The sequence below is a fragment of the Parus major genome, chromosome 4 (assembly GCF_001522545.3).
Source record: "Parus major isolate Abel chromosome 4, Parus_major1.1, whole genome shotgun sequence".
Lineage (NCBI taxonomy): Eukaryota > Metazoa > Chordata > Aves > Passeriformes > Paridae > Parus > Parus major.
The window spans coordinates 18,514,483-18,534,455 of NC_031771.1; the positions used below are offsets into that span (position 1 = coordinate 18,514,483).

The following is a 19,973-nucleotide window of genomic DNA, read 5'->3' on the forward strand; positions in this document are numbered from 1 at the left end:
CAATCTGGTAAACATATAAAGGTGAAGCAACGAAATTTTTGGTATAATTATTTGTCAGACAGTTCACTGCTTAAGGGATTTAGCAGGCAATTCTGTACTTTGGTGTAATGCAAAAGAATTTTCATGTTCACCTGCTGGTCTGGCTGTTGTCTGGAGAAGTGCCAGGCCTCCATATCCACCTCTAGCATTTGTTGCTCCTTGATGCATTTTAACATTTGGAGAATTAAAGGTAAAAACTGTGGGAATTAGGAGGTAGGACCTGACATAGTTTGGCTTGTTGAAAGTTGAAGGATGACCTGGGAAGCATGAGGATAGGTAACTTTTGGGCTGCCTTACTTCAGAAGTAGCTGTGTGGTGTAGTTGTACAGCATGCATTTAAAGTAATCATTTTTCAACTGTAAACTGATCCTGGTTACCATACAGGAAAATCCACTTAAAGTTTGAACCCAGCTGTTAAATGCATAACCACGTCCGTGTTCACGAGGTTCAGACTGCAGCTGTTACATGGCATCCCCGGATATTAATCTCTCACTATTAATCAGCAGCGAAAATGGCTTATGGTGAGCATTACAGATGCTCAAAATCTCATCTCTTCAGCACCATACCTGGAGGGAAGGTAGCAAATACTTGGGTCTTTCCTTCTTTCATTCCCTCCCTCGTTGTTTTTCTAGGAGATACAGTTCAACTCAGGACATACAAGACGTACTTTGCAGCACTTGTTCTGAACTAGAGTCTATCACCCATCCTCACCTGCCTGCCCTTGACAGAGATACTGGCTTTGAAGGCCTGATGTGTTTTGCAGTGACAAGCACTTGTGTGATTTTCAGTGCCTTTTGTTCCAGATTCATCACTAGAAAGCAGAATACTTAAGTGGACTGAAACTAGATGTGTGCCATGTGTTAACCCAAATAGCCCTGAAGTGTTTAAAAGATCTGTGTGATTTTAAACTTAGATGGACTTTTTGAGACTCACAGGACTACTCTTTTCCTTGAGTAATTTGCAGAAGTGGAGACTTAATTCCTTTAAAATATGAACAGGGCTAATGTGTTAATTTAGTTGTCCAGACTAAGGACAGTCTTGTCTTTTTACTAACCCCTATTTTCAGCTCTTCTGTTTTTTGGCATTTGACACTGGACACTACTGATGTTTATGATGTTTGTCTGTGGAGTTGCTGTGATATTGCAGTGGTACTGGTCATCTTTCAGCAGATTTTAGGCTGTTGCTTCAGACACAATATATTCTAGTAAGAAGTCAAAACGTGCACACTAAGCAAGTGTATTGTTCTTCCTGTGCTGAAATGTGGCTTTGCATTGGCTTGGCAGTGTAAAAGGTACTCGAGCCACAGCATATAAACATTCCATGAAAAGGAAATAGGATATTCATTGCTTCTCTTTTGAAAGAGAGTTTGGGAAATGTTGCTTGCTGAGCTTCTTCAAATAAACTCCTGATCTCCTTTGGGACAGCTCTGCTGTCCTGGCTCATCCGGTGGCCCTGTAATGCACTCAGGAGGTGTTTAAGGAGCAAAAGGGTGATGGGAAGTGTTAGATTTGTCTCTGTTCCTGCTTTGCTGAAGTTAATGACCTTCTGCTTTCTGTTTTAAAAGCATTCAGTTAGCTGCAAAGAGAAGTGCAGCCCCTTTATTGCTAATCCACAGTATAAATATTAGCCTTTTGTACTAGTTTTGCTTTGCTAAGAAGAACACATCTGTATGTATTTAGTCATAGTTCTGTATTTGAAAGGATATTTCTATCAAACAGGATTTTGAAATAATAGAGTGCCAAATGATCACAAAGATTAACTTCTAAATAAATTTTTCTGGGTTTCTGAATTCCCCAAGGGAGAGAAAAGAGCACCTTGAAAGGGAATGCTACCCTTTGCAAGACAATTGTTTGCCAGTGGATGAAATTTAGGAACGGAAAAGCTGGTCATGTTCTGTAATACAGAGCTTCTTATAGCAATAACAGATCTACTGAGATGGACAAGACCAAGACCATGGGGAACCAGAGATGTTAGGCGTCTTTGGAGATTTTGTGCAAGACATTTAACATTGTAAAAATTGAGTTATTTTGTGTTTCTGTGGCTTCACTTAATTGTAAATGTTACCTTAATTTGTTCTTTCTATTCTCTTTTACCACAATCTTTTTTTTTCCTCCACTGCTCTTTTGAGGAAGCCAATACAAGTGTGACGTTTTGGGGAACAAATCGCCTGATGATGTGTCAGGATGTAGGAATTTGCTTAAGTGTCTGACAGCATTCCCTTGAGTGTGAAAGAGGGCATGTTTGTTTGTCCCAGCAGTATTTGGTGTCCAGTACACGCAGTGTTGTTACCCACAGTGCTCAGTGGGATTTGAGCTTTTTCCCAGCCTTCAAAATTCCGAACTTTTGGTGGATAAGGAGTAAAGCGTAGTAATTCATTTGAGCGTGTTGTTTATAAATGTTTGATCCGCTGGTGGCAGGGACAGTATCTGTCGTTCCTGTTTCTGGAATAAGTGGTGTGAATAAAAGCTGAGCAGTCTGCATGAAACATAAGCACCTCAGGAGCTCCATGAATACCACTACTATAAGCTAACCTAAGCCGATTGGGTGAAAAATGTGGTTTCCTGTCTTCACTCGAAAAAAAGTTCTTCAGGCTTACTGACATGCATACTGCAAATTTAATTTTCATAAATACTTCATCTCTTTCTTATGCTCAGTTTAATCTATCAAAGCCACACGGTGCAGGAGACATCTGGGATTGTGCTTAAGCAGCTGGGTTTCATTTGCAGGAGGTTTCCAGCAAATTTCTCTTTCTTCCGAACACAGAATATCTTGGTGACTGTGCAGAGTACTGGGAAAATCAGCATGAGTGACATAGCTGCAGAAACAGATGGGCTTAGTTTCTTCCTTTACCTGGATTAGGTACAATCCAAGGCTCTTCATGGGAGGCTTTGTTTTGTATCTGGTCAGCCTAAGCAATAAAAGAACTATTTTTTTCCCTAACTGTGGCACCTTGTATAGTGAGTGAACCTTTACAACAGCCAGCTACATTTTGCTTTAGTAGTAAAAAGCACAGAAATTCTAGTCTAAAATGCCTGAAATTGACATTCTAGTTCTGTATTGACATATGCTGTGATCAAGCAACTTATATAGTAAATTATTGATTAATTGAATACCTATTGTAAAATCTGAATGCATATTAATTATGCCAGTGTGACATTATACTAACCTCTTTTCTATTGTGACTAGGTAAAAAGTGAAAACTCAGTCTTTTGTTTAAATTGTTAAATGTATTCTGTTGGATTAAGGGCCACCAAGTAGATTTTGTTGAATGAATGATGGCTGCCTGTGGGAAGTCACCAGCTGAAAATACAGCTACAGATGAAGAAATAACATTTTCACCTTCCGAATCTGTCATTACTGGCTTCAGTTTTGCAAATAAATTTAGACTTCGGAAGCATTCTTTCAGATCACTTTTCAAAGAGCTGGAACATAAAATTTATTATTTCATAAAATTTATTATTTTTAAATGTAGTTTTCTGTATGTTCTCTTAACAGTTCAGTTGTTAGTAGCTGCCTGAAGATGTACTTTATTTATTATTTTTGTTGCCTTATAAATTGGAAAATAAGTAAATATATACCAGAAGTCATCAGTAAAAAGAGAGAAGGTAAAAGATTGTTGGAAGGTATTATTTATAAATTTTTTTATCTGATTCTGTCCACATCAGTTGTTATTAACATGTCTTCCCTTCAAAAAAGAAGCTAAGATAAAAATTACAGCAGTAGCTGTAAAGAAGAAAATCTGAGAAGTTTTTTGCTGCAAATAGGAATAGCCCAGCTGCAGTAGGCATTTTAGCTGGACAGTGAGGATTAAACTGTCTAGGGAGCATCTTGTTCATGTGGGAAAATTTGGGCATGGAATTGCTGCTCTCTGTGAAATAGAGATGTTGGTATGTGTAATGCTTTCTCCGTGGTAGTGGCTGTATTATGTGTACAGAAATTCACATTTCTCTTAGATTACAGTTCCCATGCAAACCCAGGCACTGCAGTGTAGTGATATTCTGGCATTTTTCCTGGTCAGTTCTCTATAAAATGGGGTTCTCCAAAAAGTTTGTGATTGAGTCAGTATCTTTAGCATTAGCCAGTGATAGCTGACACTCTGATTGTGGGTGGTTATTAACAGTACTCTGCAGTGCTTTGGTTTTTGAAGGGTTTTAAGGCTTGTCTTAGGCTGACTCTTCTCTGTGGCAGAGGGAGATGCTGTGCTTTCTACAGCCTGAGAGAAGGATTCAGTCTGGAATATCTGCTGTCATTGTACTTCGTTAATTTTTTTGTATTAAGCACTCCATTATAACTTTGACATAAATCCCTTAGAAATTCTTCTTTTTGGGGCCAAAAAAAAAGCCCTAGACACTTTCTACATCTATGGTCATGTGTCAGTCGTGTACATGTTTTGTGTAATAATGAAATAGTAACATCAAAAAAAGTAGAACAAATATCCTAAAATTTGTGTGATAATCTAACCTTTTTAACCAAGCTTCTTTCTCTTGGAACATGTTTGTGCAGTCAGCTAGCATCCTGCCTCCAAAGAGCACTAAAATAAACCTAATGTTACAGCCTTCCTTTTGTAACAAATATCTTAAGGTTATTTTAGGTAACATAGGGAGATAAAGCTTAAATGATGTGAAAAAAAGGGAAAATAAATTCTGTCTCTAAACCACAATGGTTTTAACAGGTGAAAAAGATTTTGTTGTTCTCCCACTTCTGTAAGCAATGTGTTGGCAGAGTCCTCTGTGTGTTTAGAGAGCAAGGAGGGAATTCACTCTGGAGCTTTACAGCTTTGGGTAACAGCACCTGCTGACAGCAAACTCTGCCACCTGTGTGCTTTCATGTCCTGGCACTAAGATGACATTGCTGCTTCTGGGAAGCACCTTCCTGCTTTCAGTGGGCTGTTCTTAGATGGGTGCTACACTGGGGAAAGGCTGCAGCCCTGCCATGGACATGTGGGAAGTGCAGGACAAGTAGCAAAGATGAGAATAGCTGAAAAAATTCTCATGAATGGTGCACTGCTCCTGCTTCTCTCCAAGCAAATGGCTTGTGCTAGTGGACAAGCACCTTCCACACTTGGACTGAAGAGCTGGAGGAGTGCTGTGGTCCTGTGGTTAAGTTTACACTTACACTGGGTTAAGTTTAACACTTATCTCTACATCAGAAGGATTTTTCAGAGCTAAGTAAAGGTGTTGGTTTAAATCTTTGTTACATTTTTATATAGATCTAAAAGAAGTGTAGAAATCTGTGCTTCTGAAACTGTTGGCTAGAATGACAAGATTTTTCTTACTGTGTGACAGCATTAATGATTTTTATATTTTCAATGTTTATTGGCATATATTTCTTCTATTTATACAATAAATAGACAATATAAGGGGAAAATTCAGTTTTGAGTAGTGTGAAAAAGAGCTATTAAATTCATCACTGTAAGCATTTGGTATAACTACCATTGCTCCTGCTCCAGTTTCTCTTGTCTGTTTAATATTTTAGTGGTGGTAACCCACCCTTTACAGAAGGAAACAATGCAACTCAGTTTTATGAAAAAAATTTGGTTTAGTTCACTAATGATCTTTCAGAGATCATTACAAAGCTTTGTGGAATAATCCCACCTAGATGCTCATTTGATTTGTGGATCCAGATCCACAGAAGTTCTGCAGTCAAACCACGTTTGGCTTACCTCAGTGGGAAGTCACAGTGATACCCTTGTAAATCTGGTCTGTTCTTCTGTTTTACCTTCTCTCCTGCAAAATGGAAATAATAATGCAGTCTGACTCCACAGGGCTGTTTATGAGAGACATTAATTGGGAGTAGCTGTCTCTGCAGGTGACAAGGCCATAGAAATGTTTGTAGAAGCATTATAAACAGTAACAGACTGCTGCTGTTTGATATGCTGGACCGAATGGCTTCCAAAATCTGAGTGGCAGCCCACTTAGGCCGTGAGGTACTGCCAGGTTACATTCCCACTGTTCTTGGGGCAGCTTAATCTTAAATAATGGAGAATAAATTTTCCTTGCAGAAGGGCAGATAGTTTTGTCACCAACTCTCAGACAGGGTCTTCAGTTGTGAAGGCACCCGTGTTTTGGCCTCCTTGCAAGAAACATAGGAGGTGGCAGAGGAAGGGTGTGTGTTCTAACATCAGCACTCCAAAACTGAATCTCTTAATCTGGGCTGCTGCCCGATCTGGACCAAATAACTCAACCAAGTCCTTGATGCACTCAAAGTAATAACATTTTAGGGAGAGAAAAGTGGCATTTAGAAAAAGAATTATAGATCTTAAATGATGTCAGCTGTTAAGTTGTATATACCAAGTAAGTCATGCTGCACAAGCCCAAAACAGATGAAAATACCCTTACCAAAATGCCTGTGTTTATGTTGTACATGCAGCCTTTGACTCCTGTCCATGTGCATTGCTGTGCAGTCTTCAGTTGCATGATAACAGATTAGCTTTTCCATTGGACCCCTGATTTCTTCAGTATAAAGGATGAGCAATCTTCACCTAATGAGTCTCTATTTGTTATTTTATTTGGTGTGATCATCACCTTATTTGCCATGTGCTATTCAAACCATGCTGAGACTGTGATTATTCACTTCCTCACTTTTTTTTTCCCTGAGAAACACATCATTATAGTAGCATTACTTCAGTTTAGTTTTACAAATCACCAAGGTTAGACAAAGGCATACCTGTCCCCCCATTCAGCAGGTGGAACATTGAGACAGAGGATGGTTCAGGCTAGAACGGGACACCCAGGCTGCGGTTTCACATTTGGGTAAAATCAGCCTAATTTAGCATGTGAGCAGCAGAGTACAACTCCATACTGTTGATTCCTCTCTCTGTTTGTCCCTGGGCCTTAGGCAGCTGCATGGTGGAGCAGATCACTGATGTGACAGCAAAATCACCAAGATAGCAGGAAACTGAATTTTCGGTTAGACTGTCTCTTTCAAAGGAGGTGTGTTCTGACATCCCCCTTGTGACATCATTGTTTTTGCTACATGCTTGGTTTTGAGGCACTCTGGGCTCCATCCCGTGGCATGCACTTACTTGAGGTGAAAGCACCTTTCTGCCATCAGTGATACTTGTGAGTGCTGACTGTGCTGGGTGGTCAGAAATGAGGTTTTCAGGTTGAGCGCACAGAGGAGTGGAGCAAAGAACTGGGGACCTCTTGAGAAAAGAGTGGCTTAGTGATTTGTTCTGGCTTCACCCCCAAGTACTGTTGGGGGAAACAGGTCACAGCAAAGCAAAGCAAAGTGGCATTGCTTGCAGATCATTCCTTCTCTTTTTCTTATTTTAGTAGGTTTTTTTTCTACTCATGGTTATTTACCTCACCTAATTTTAAGTTTCTGGCAATAATTAAAAAAGGGTTCTACACACAGCGATAAATATCCTTTATTAAACTTGCAGAAGTAACACTAATTCAGCCATCTCCTCAGTAGGTAGGTGGGTAGGTGAGTTGATGATTTTTTTTTAGTGTGCTTCTACCATATTGTGGTTTTATGGGTTATTGTTTAGACTTTGAAAAAAATCAAGTGGAAAACAGAACTCCTGTCATGTAGCACACCCCCCATTGTGCCAAAGCATGATGCAGCACAATGACCATGCATATCCATGTCACAAAACTTTTCCCTTGAGTGAACAAAGTGGCACAAATAATAGGTTGCAAATCTCCACATGTCCAGCACTTGGAAGGGACAGGATGTTTTGCTAGGGCCTTGCAGAAAGTTTTTTCCACAGAGAAGTTACAAGATTCAACAAATCAAAGTGCAGTTCTAAGCTGTAGAGAAACATCCAGTACTTCTTGTTTTCACCCAACTCAGTTTTCCCCAGCACATTCCCCTCCTTATGCGAGTTTATATAGTCCCCAGATTTCCCAGCTCACTTCTGCTGCTTACCACTTATGTGTGCAATGCTTTTTCTCGGCTTTGCAGTCCAGCTTGGTCTATCTCTCAACCCATTCAGTTTGCTCATCAGTTCCCAAATACTGGGAAGAACAACACCATCCACTGTGCTGTTGCACAGCCTGCCATAGCCTCTCACAGGCAGGAAGCAAGGCTGCTGGAAAAGTCCTGTTGAGCTGGCATATTCCTTTGGAGGTGACATTGTCAGGAAATTCAACTCCTCAGATCCCTGGGGTCTGAATTAGTACAGCCAGGGGGGATTACTGATTTATTATTGGGCCAGGCTAGGTCAGATCTTTGAAGGAGCTGCAACAAATGCACTCCTTATTCAAACTCTTCTGCTCATGAGTAGAGATTTTGTTTAAGAAAAGCTTCATGGAATGTACTGTAATGCTTCAAATTAGATTTACTGCAAGCCTGCCATTATAAAATATTAGAGAATGGTTTTGTTTGGAAGGGATCTTAAAGATCATCTAGTTCCAACTGCTGCCTCTGCTGTGGGCAGGGACACCTTTCACTAGATCAGGTGGTTAAAACCCACCCAACCTGGCCTTGAACACTTCCAGGCCTGGGCATCCACAGATGCTCTGGCAGCTTGTTTCTAGTGCCTCACCACCTGTTGCTTCCCAATACTTTTGAAAGTCTCTAGGTTTGTGTGCCACTGATAAAAGTGAAGGTCTTGGGAGGAAAAAAAAAATAAAAATCTATGAATACTTCAAACCATTTTTCCTTTGGACTCATATTGTCAGTGTTTTAGGAGTAATGGAAATCTCATGGCAATGTGTGCATCCAAGATTGGAATTTCAGTTTAAAGGAGTTTTTTTCTGATTTTTTGGAAATATTTCCAGTAGTGCTTAGTATAGCACTGGGATGGCTTATGCTTTGTAGCCTTTGGCATGTGATTCACCGCTCAGGTTACTTTGGTACCACTCATTTCAACAGGAGGGAGGAACTTGGAGTCTCAAAGGATCAGGTTGTTCTTTGGATGTTTCTTGTATTCCTGTAATGCCTAATGCCGCCTGGCAAAGATTTTTTACTTTGATACATGTCAAAATGAAAAGGGATGTTTCTGCTGCTGTTAACAGTCAGCTGTTGGGGATGTTAGCTTGGCTGTTTGGGGAGGGTGTTTGCTCTTCTCTGCCACTTTCATCTCTTGATTCCAAGGAATTTTTTACTTAGAAAAAACGTAGCCTTTCCCTGTTGGCAGCTGAGATAATAAGGATTAAATTCTCTAAACAAAGCTCAGTACCCTTGTGAGGTCTCCCTTTTCAGAAGGTCTCCAAAGCCATAGGAATCAAAAGGCAGGTTTCAGGCAGAGCATTCCTTCGAAACACCTGCTGGATGGAGCTGAACACAGTATCCTTGAAGTGCATTGTGCTCTAGCAGGGCATCCTCTTCAGAAATTTCCCCTGAAATTCACTGGACACAGACCATAAGGAAATACAAGACACTTCTGCAACACTGCGAGCACTTGGTGTCTGTTTCCTTAACCCCCCCGAGAAGAATGAAGGAACTCTTTGCAAACAGCATTTCCCCCCCCCGTTTTTAAACATTCTTTCTCCTGTTAGGGATGTAAGGAAAATGTTATTCCTGTTAATAAAGAACTGGTATTATAAAAGCCTGGCAGCTTGAGTCCAACTGAGTTGGCTGGTGGCTCTTCATCTCCTCTCTTGTGCGTGGCCCTTGTTGGCTTGACTATATATCATCTTCTTTCTTGCAACACTGCAAACACTACTTTTCACCTTCCCCTATAAATTAACAATTCAGTTGCATATACATGGTAATACTCTGCTAAATGCAAAGTTCTCCAGCTGTGCACAAAGAACATAAAGCTTTGGAAAGCAAAATTTACTGCTCTGACAACCAAAACCCCAGCTGGCAGAAGCTGCTGTTCACAAGAGATCTCATGCATTGAACAGGGGAAGACATGGTAAATTGTGTTATTTGTTACAGCTTCAGTTTGACTCATTAGAAAATTAAGGCAGTTTATAAAGTAGCTTTATATTTCAAAATATTGATTAGCCTTTTGGAAAAGAAAGAAAAAGGGTTGTGTAAATGAAACTGAACATCTTCCTAGGGAAATAGCATTAAACAATTAAAGGTCTGGAGGCAAATGTGATATGGATTTTCTTATTTGAAAGAGATGTTTTCTTGCCTGCATTAAAAATAATCTCAGAGGAGATTAGGAAACGTGGGTACAGTCAGAGAGCAATTTTTAATGCTGCTTTGTTCTTTTGAGATTAAGCTGTAATGATGAGAGAAACACACTGCAATGTTCAAAGGGTAATAAAAATATGTTTTAATTTAACTTAAGGCTTGCTGCAACTTCTGAGTCTCCAGAGTGAAGAAAAACCAAAATACTGCAGTCTTCTTATTTCCAAAGATTCAGCGTCTCTTCAAAACAATTTTCCCCTGAGATCCTTAGCAATTCTTTAGCTGTTGTTTTCCTTTTCCCTTTTTTTTTTGTTTGTTTTTTTTTTTTTTTAACTCCTCTTTGGAGAAAACAGTCTGGGACAGAGGGCTTGGAACTAGATGACGTTTAAGATCTTTAAGGTCCTTTACAATTCAAAGCATTTTACAATTCTAGGATTTCAGACTGTCACCAGGAGTGATCTAACAGCTGATCTAACCTCTGTTCCTATTCTGATGTGAATATGATGATGGGAACAGTATTGTTGGAATCTTGGAATTCCAGTGATGGAATTATCTTGATAAGAACTCTGTGGAGGGATAGGTCTTTTGGCTTGGTGAGCAATTAACAGTAATACAGAGTCTCAGTAATACCATAATATATGTTTTATAAATGTTACACTGAAACATTTTGGGTTTAGGTTATTTTCTTTATTGTTCATTAGGCCTAGTTAGAATTTTCAATGTTATGAAATTAAAAAATGGAATTACATTAAAAGAATTTTTCTGTATTAAAAATTAAGAGATATAGATTCAGTTTTTGAATGCAAAGAACTGCAAGGAACTTTGAATTGTCTAGGCTGTCCCTCCACCTGAAGGCACCGTACCTAAACTGTTTCTGACACCTATTTGTCTAATAATTTTTTTAAACCCTTGGAAGAAATCTTTATTCTTGCACCTCTGTAAATAATCTGTTTCCATTCACTGTAAAGGTTTCAAAGGAAACTTGACCTTCTGGATGTCTGAGATCTCAGTGTTCAAATTTCAGCCTTTTTTTCTCACCTTACACAAGTGCACGTGGAGCAGGGGTACATTTCATCTATCTTTGCAGAGGCTTTATACTCATATCAGAGCTGTTACCGTGTTGCCTTTGTCTCTAGACAGAACAAATCTCATAATTGTAATCTGACCTCATAATTAATTGTTTTCAAATTGGTGAATGTACTTTTTCTGACTTTCTGGATTTGTTTTTCACAAGTTTTTCTCCCCTGGAGGTGATGCTGCCCAAAGCACAACACTGCTCTTAATGTGAATTTCCTGCCCTGAGCAGACTTGTTTATCCTTTCTTACACAGAACAGTCTGTTGATATCTCCTGATATTGTAACTGCTTTCTCATAATTTTTTACACTGATGACTCACATGAAGTCAGTGACCTCCTGTCTGATGCTGCAGATTATTGACTAGCTGGTTGTTCTCAGTGTCGTATTTGTGCACCAAATTATGACCATTCATTATTTGGACTTGTCCTTCCTGAATTTGTGTTGTGTCAGAAATGTCTCATATGGATTTGTCATCAGTGCACGTTGTTCCTGTTGCTAATAATCGCTACTATTTTTACAGATGGTTTGGGAGCAGGTCGAAATGACAGAATATAATAATATTGGCAGCAGCACATGAAAATACATCCTCAGTGCTGCCAGGGGAGGGAGCTGGAGTTGGCAGGTGGGTGTGGGGATGGTGAGCAACTGTTCCACTGCTTCTTCTGCTAGGGAATTAGGAAAACATTGTATGGGAGGCTGGGACCACTGCTGCTCTTGCTCTGCCCCCATTCCCATGTGAGCAGTTCCAGCAAGGCTGGATTTCTGTAGCTCACATGTAGGCAGGCTTTCATGCAAGGGGGCCAGTGACTGACTCCTGCCCCCAGCAATGGACTGCTTCAGTCCCAAAGAAGTTTCCTGCAGACCTTTGTTGCTGAAAGAGCAGTCTCCTTGGGGGGTAACATGAGTTTTTTTGAAAAATGCAGGTTGTGCTTGGCCGGGGAAGGAAGAGCATTGGTTGACAAGGAGTTTTGGCGGTTCATCCAAACCTCAACTTTCATTTAAGCTGCTCAAAACGTGGAACAGGCATTAACTGCTGCACTGATGCCTCCCCGACCTCATGGTGAGTGTGAAGTGATGCATTATTTGCCGTCTTATTCACAGCTAGTTCAATTGCTGGAGGTGGGAGCTCGAACTGTAAAACCCTTGAAAGACACCTTTGCACCAAGGCACGTCCATTCTGAATATTTGATAAGATTATTTTTCATTTATCTGTGAACTATCCAGTGCTCAGCTGTGGGCAGAGAACAACTCCGCGTGGAGAGGCTGATGTCAAGCCCCCGCAGCAGCGGTTGCTGCTCTTTGCTGCGCATTCCTGCAGTCAGGTGCTGCTGCCACATCCCTGTTGTGCTCAGGGAGGTGCTTCCCCACTGGAATGGAGGGAGCCTGGCTATCTCACAGGATACAGAGGGAGATCAGTGCTGTGGCTGCTTCTTGTCATCTGCAATTCCACATGTCAGTATTCTCGCTAAGCTTTTCAAATAACACCAAGAATATACGATTGACATCTGAAACAACACATTTCTTCTTAGCAGTGAAGACTAGACCCAGAGTAACTTATTGTAAAGTTCTGTTTCCACCAGACAGCAATCTATATTGAAGCTTATTAAAGTCATGTGTTCAATTTTTTCATAATTGCCCCCATTCAAACTGTGGCAGGCAGCCAATAAAGCACTAAGTGGAAGTTTCTGTCAGTCCACCTGTCTTTCTGTAGCTAACGAAGTGTGCCGGTTTGTGTCTTGTAGACGTTGCACAATTCATTGTCAGAGAAACTTGTTATATATAGACTTAAAATAAATTAGTTTGAGACAAGGCCAAAGCCATTCAGCTCTACTTCTTTGTATAGCAAGTCATGTATTTATTATACAGCGTGACACATTAATACTTTGTTTGGGTGGAGAGCTTATTCTTAAACAAGAACAGGCAATTCTGGTTCTTGGCCATATCGATCTGTTAAATGTCCTAATTAAAAAGGATGACATCCTGTGTAGCATGGGTTTTATCAAGGGCACCCACCAATCTGGATTATGGGCTCTGCTACTTTCATTGATGGGTTAGCTGGAAGCTCTTCAGGGGAAGAGCAAGAGTTGCCATGTTTTCAGGCCTTTGTCCTCTGCTAAAGCCCAATTTTCAGCAGAGGTTTCCTTTTGCTACACTTCAGACCATGAGAGAACATCAGCAATTGCCTCCCATTGCCCTCATTGGAGAAGTGGGAAATTAATTTTACAGTCTTCCAGGAAATAAAGTCTTGTAGGAAATAAAAGGAGGTTTTAAGTTTACCACTCCTGATCTCTACGAACAACAGGTATGCAGTTTATCAAAACTGTAATTAATTCACAGTTGGAAGAGCCTCCAGGATAGAAACTTGACTGCAGGAGGAGTAACAGTAACAAAGCAAAGGGGGAAAAAAAAAATCTCCTGTTTTCTATCAGAGCAATTAATCTTGAAAATTTCTTCGCCTGTGAGGAGATTGGCAAAGACAGCTGTTGCTTCATCCTGGAAAACGAGCCAAAAAAGGTCTGCATAAAAAGATCTTGCAGTGATTTCATTATAAGCAGTAAGTTTAGCAGCAGCTTTCTGGATTTTCCTTTATTCTGCTGTAAGATTCAGGTGTGCTGGCACATATTCATAGAAGGAAATGAGCAAGCCAGCAACTTGGCTTTCTGGCCACTAGCAGTGAAATGCTTCTGGATGAGCTAAGGCAATTGTTCAGTTGAGTGATCTCAGAGTAAGGCTGACACCTTCATTTTGGTGATATCCAAGCTGTCAGCACATGTTTTCCTTGTCCAGCCAGTTTGTGAGCAGCAGAGTACAGTGTCTGGTCAAGCCTGAGGGGGAATAAAACGTAGCCACCCTTGGATAAACTTTAGGCTGCCCCTGATTGCTGTTATAGAGATCTCTTTTATAAACTGCTCTCCTCTAGGAGTTTTTCTGATTTCCCTGTTCACCTTCCTCAGAAAGGTTATGTTAACACAAGCTTCTCCCTGTAGACTCTTGCCTCTTTTAGGCCTTTTGGATGAGAACCTTTAGTAAATCTCAACTTTTTTAAGAATTCGTATAGAAGGATGCAGTTAACCTTCCTTTTTTGTATTTCTAGCTCTGTTTTTGTTGCTGGGACACTTGGGAAAGAGAAGGGAGGAAAGGAAGGAAGTTGAAGAGGTTGCCAATGGTTAAATTTTTGCAGTGGGTTAATTCTTGCTAAGACAGGGTGTATGGCACATGTCAGGTGACTGGGCATATGACTTGTCCTCTGCCTGATGGGTTTTCTGGTTCTAGCTGTTTTTGTAGGCTGGATTAACTTCTGTGACCTGTTTTTTTCAGGGTGAACATAGATGTGATTCAGACAATGTTGGACCTAATCAGGATTAGCTCCTTTGTTATTTTGCCTACGAGGATGACTGAGGTGACAGTTTAGTGTTTGATAGATAGGACAAAGCACTGCAGGGTAAATTTACACACAGTTAAATCCACCTGCTTTTCCCAGCAGTGCAGAAACTTTTATTCCAGTCTGCAGTGTGCACATTCAGGCAGCATGCAGAAGAGAATGAGATGCACTATCCCATCTTTTCCCTTGCAGAGACATTCATGCTCCTGTGCAATATCTGGGTCTCAATATATGCACGTAAATTGCATTGGATGGTTGGAAAAAGCATCCTAATATCTTGATGACCTATTAAATAATTTGGAGACTCTTCTGAAATGAAGCACTAACATTTCTTCAGTCTGTTCAGAACCTGGAGAATGGTCTTCTCTACAAAACAGTGTAAAAGAGCCTTAGCAATGTACCTCATTTTAACTGAACAAGCATTATTTGTCTTGGGTTTTTCACACAGCTGTACTATTGCGTTCTTTCATCACAATAATGCTTCCTAAGATCACTCTGTTTTGGTTTTTTTTTTTTTTACCTTCTGAAGGAAATGCCAGAGCTTAATTTTCAGCACATCCCATAATATTTCTTACTGTTTTCTGAATATGTCTGCTTGCGAATGTGTCCGTCAGCATCTGTCCAGTGTATAAGAAACAGCACTGGACTTGGAGGCTGCACTTCTGTCAGCACATAGAAGACTGAGATGAGAACTGGAGACTCACTTTTAAAAAATACAGTGGAGACATGCACAGCAGTTTAAAGCCCAAGTGGCTGGACTCAGAAGTCTCTCACCCCAAATTATCATTTGTTCAAACATTTTTAAAATCATGGAATGGTAGATAGTATTTATCAAATAGTAGGTGGTATCAAATAGTAGATAGTATTTATCATTTTATTGCAAAATCCCAGCAAAGGGCAGCATTCTGTCCTCATACAAAAGTATCCCCAGTGTATTGTGCAAAAAGAAAAGGCAGTGTTTTGGCTGAGAGGATTTCACCTTTCTCTTTTTGCTATTAATGAATAAAGGTGAACTTCTGGGAGACAGGAAGGTGATAATGGAGAATGAATTTGAATAGCTGTTTTGCCTCTGATCTGTAGAGCATCCAAGTAAATCCTGCTGCCAAACACTTGAAACTAGCCCCCAACAGAAAAAAAAAAAAAGTCCATTTTTTCTGCACCTCCACTGCTGTTTTTCACACAGTTGGCAGCAAGATGGCTGAAGTACAGACACACACCCAGTGTGAGGAAGTTTCATTTATAGTGCTATTTCAATGAGAATTTTACTTACAAACACCAGTTTTCAGGTTATAACTTCCATTTAAAGTTACATAAATGAAGGTTAATATCTGAGCTGGTGGATAAAGAGGGATTTTCTTTGTAGGTGGTTTTTGGTAAAGTTTAACCCTCATTCTAGTGAGATTTTCTTCAGCCTTCTCGTATTATTCTGTGGGGAACATTTGTGCAGTCTTATCCTAGCAGGATATACTAATGTAAGGTACGGATCTCTGTGGAGAAAGGAGACTGCTGCATGAGTTGGTCCCATTTTCAGGGACGAATATTTATGAAAAATAGTACACCAATCAGAGTAAACCTGTAGATTCCCTTTGCAGCACTACTCACTGCAGTCAGTAGCAAGTACTTAAGATTTGCCCCATAGATTTTGCATGCTCTCTCTCTGCCTAAATATTTGTTCTGTACTAACAGCAAAATGTCCTACGGAATGTTGCTCATGACTGACATTTTGAACACTAACTGTTGAAAGACAGGGGAAAAAAAAGCTGGGCATCTGATACATTCTGATCTTGAAAAGGTATTTAATACCCTGAAAACGTTACTCAGAAATGAATTTCTGTTGGTTTAAGTAATGACCCTGCCATGTGGGCTGCAAGCAGAGGAGACGGAAAAGGCGTGACGAGTGGTTGTTAACAGTAGTGTGCTATGTGAAGCATGCTGAAGTTACCCTTAAAAGTCCAAACTGGAGATGAGGCTTGCTGTCAGAACTGGAGAGCTTGTCTTAAAGCTGCCCTGTAGCTTAGCAGAGACTTACACATCAGGACTGCTATTTTATCAGTGCTGAATTTGTCTAATATTTGATGCTGAAGCTTACAGTTGTTTTACTAGCAAATGTAGCTGGTAGCCACATTGTAGAGAGAGCCATGCAAGGTTTGAAAGGCATTTTTAAACCTTCTCCTTCAATACTAAACTCAAGCAGCCCTTTGCTAATAGAAGTGAAGCTGTGGTGGAAGTGAGAATGAGCTGCCCTAAGAAGTTTGTGTGTATGAAACAGTGAACGCTGCAACACAGCAGTGGGAGAGGAGACACAATCCTTAGCCTGCCTTGTTTCTACATCCCACTTGTGTTCTATGTTAATTATTTCCTTCTCTCTTTCTCGCTGTCTCTTAATAAATAAATGGAAAGAAGTACAAGCAAGCCTGCACACTGCAGAATGTTTTGAAAAGCTTGCATGATGTGCTCTGAGGTTTGCTACTGAAGGAGAGCTACCAGTCAATTCCCTTCCTCTCAAAATGCCACTTTTCTGTGATTCCGTGGGAAATATGTGGTCTGTCCTACATGATACTTTGTATCCGGCAGGGCTGGCCCCAGCTGTGGCTAAAACCCTTGTTTCACCTCTGGGATTTAATTATCAGTGTGAAACTGCAGCCTCCGTACATTAAAAAAAAATATAAAAATTAAAACCAACAACAACAACAAACAAACCCAAAACCAGAGTGTGGTTTGCATTAAGCCTTATTAAAACCCAGAATTACTTCTAAATGAATCACTGATATCTTTGTGAGACCAAACAAGTCTGAGGTAAATTTGTGGAACGCGTATTTCTGCTGCCTACTGTGACAAAGTCTTGAATACTGAGAGGATGGTGGAATGCTGACTTGTTTTAGCAAGGACCCAGCAGATCACTTTATTTTCACATCTAAATAGGGATTTTGTGAATTTTTTATCATAATTTTACATATTTGACTCTCTCAATATGTCACATGACTTCCTGTAAATTTTCTAAGTGCTGACTCTCCAGCAATTCTACTTTTGGGAGAAAATACACTTTAGTTGGCTTTGTCTTACATTTCTTTTTAGTCTAATGTGTGACTGTAGTATCCTATCAAAATGTGTAGATAGCATAGGAAATTCCCAATATTTTTTCCATCATTATTTTGAATTTTTCTCCTAGAAAACTGGAAAGTGATATGATGGATAGAGCTGATGGAAAAGTTAAGACAATTAAAAAGCATAAGAAAATAAAGACTGGCAAAAAAATGTTTGTGTTTGGGCCCAAAGTACTCACGAATTTGAGTTACACTTGAGTAATAGTTTCAACTAAAGTGCAGGATTTTTGAAATTGTGTAAGTACAAGTTGTTCTCAGTAAAATAAAAATACTTTTCTTTCAAAATAACATTTCCATGTAAACATTGACCTGGCTCTAAGCAACAAACCCCAAAATACAATGATTTCAAGAAGGAGTAAATAATCTAAAAAATAAACTAAATCGTGTTGTCTGAACAATATGCATTCAAAATTACATTTTCAGGTTGGCTGGAACTGGAGGAAGCTTCAATAACTTACTTAAGCTTATTTGCAGCTTTTATTTTTAGTAGTCTCCAAAAGTGAAAATCCCTTTCACAATCATTCTGAAGGTTTGGCGCCCCTGTTCTATTAAAAACAAAGAAAAACAAGCCAGATCACCCACATTTTAACTGGGAGATTTTCAAGGTTGCTTCATGCTTCAATCTGAACTTCTCTGTAGGAGTATCTTCTCCTCTCACTCATATGGCAGCATTATTGGCGACACCGGGTTCTTCAGGGATAACGCACTTGCTGTGCTGCTTTTTGAAGCTATTTTCGAGTTAAACAAAGCATCTCCCCTGCCAGAAATGCAGATCACTCAGTGGCTTTCCTCAAACAGAAACTCACAGGCGCCTCCTTCCAGGAGCGCCCTGCAGGAGCGGGAAACACTTGCCGTATAAACAAACATGGCCCAGGGAGGCTGGCCTGCTGGCTTGCAAAAATAACGTACGCGGCGGCAGGGTAAATAGTTTACATCTCCTTCAGCCTCTGGGTTGTGTCACAGAGCTGCTGGTTGAAAGGAGAAAATCTACTGCAGCCTGAAATGCACGTCTTTGGAATGGGAAGAAGGAGAAGTTGTGCTTTAGATAGCTTTTTGTGGAGAAAAAACACCTTAACCGGCGTCCTGCGGACCGCAGCTGGCAAAAGAGCATCACAGTTTTGTTTTGGCAAGAGACATCAAAACAGTACACAGAGTTGAAGTGTTTCAGACATTGTGTCCTATTTTTCCTCACAAGGCACATGCAGGAAAATATTTGCTTCTAATTCATATCTTTAATGAACACAAAGTGCAAAAAATGAAACGTGTGCAAACCATGGGGGTGTGGTGTGTAACCTTTCCTTTACTGCCTAAACGTAAGCTGTCTGCCTGTAGGTAAAGAAGAGCGAAAGATGCTTTAGAAATGTTTAGGTATTTTGGGAAAATGGATCCAGAAAATGATTTTTTATCATTGTGTCTGTGTCACATGGGAGGAAACTTTGGTGACAAGGTTTTGATGGCTTAAATGAGAGGACACCTGCTCCAATTCCACCAGCTGCCAGTTAGTCTTTCTTTACAGCTTAAATCAGACATAAACCAGATTATTTAGGTTTCAATTTTCATCATTTGTTTTTCTTTAACAATAATCTCTACACTGTAGGGAACTCCTACAACATGTGATTTGGGACTAGAAGATGGAGAGGTCCCTCAACCGATGGGTTACAAAATCAGGAGTGGGGAAACACCTGCACATCCCTGCTGGCAGAGGAATTTTGACAGGGTGTTTCTTTTGGCAAGAGCTGCTCCCTAGCTGATGTTAGTGTGGAAGTGGAGTCCTTTGCTGATACCCTAATTGCTGCAGGGTGGGTTGAGAAGTTCATAAGCAGGGCTAGTAGCTTGAGCACATTGCCCTCCATCTCTTCTCCTTGGATGAACCCCTGGACACCTTTGGTTGAGACAAAGCTGAGTTGTCAGTCTGTTAAAATCTTACAGCGGGCTTTATTGAGGAGGAGTTGGGTCCCACCTGCCAGACAGCCCTGTGATATCATCTGGAGGATTTTGGTGATCCTCTGCTGAGGGAGGTGGGAGTGAGTACTGAGCTGATTTTCTCCTAGAAAAGGGTGGAAGTGACAGAGACACTGGTGGGATGATCTGTGTCTGCTGTAGGGCAAATAAAACAGCAATTATAAACATACAGGAAAACAGTGAAATTCTTCAGGGATAGGGAGAGGATATTTCTAATGGAAATTTTCTAGTGCCTCTGTTCTTTAACACATTCTTCCCCATTCCCTCCACTTCTATAAGATTTTTGGTTATTTTTCAGTGGGGTGCTTTTTTTTTTTTTCTTAATTCCCTTGTCCACATATTTTAATTCGAAATATCTCTAAAAGAAGTGTACAAAA

The 19,973-nt window shown here is 40.2% G+C and overlaps 1 protein-coding gene across 1 annotated transcript in view; it reads left to right on the forward strand.

Annotated features, from left to right (window-relative positions):
- The window catches only part of BMPR1B (bone morphogenetic protein receptor type 1B), a 232,891-nt gene that overhangs the window by 162,212 nt on the left and 50,706 nt on the right, over positions 1–19,973 (forward strand). The window contains exon 4 of the mRNA XM_015625680.3: positions 12,072–12,208. Within this exon, the coding sequence (XP_015481166.1) occupies positions 12,190–12,208 (19 nt within the window). The 5' untranslated portion in view covers positions 12,072–12,189. The remainder of the gene's footprint in view (positions 1–12,071; positions 12,209–19,973) is intronic.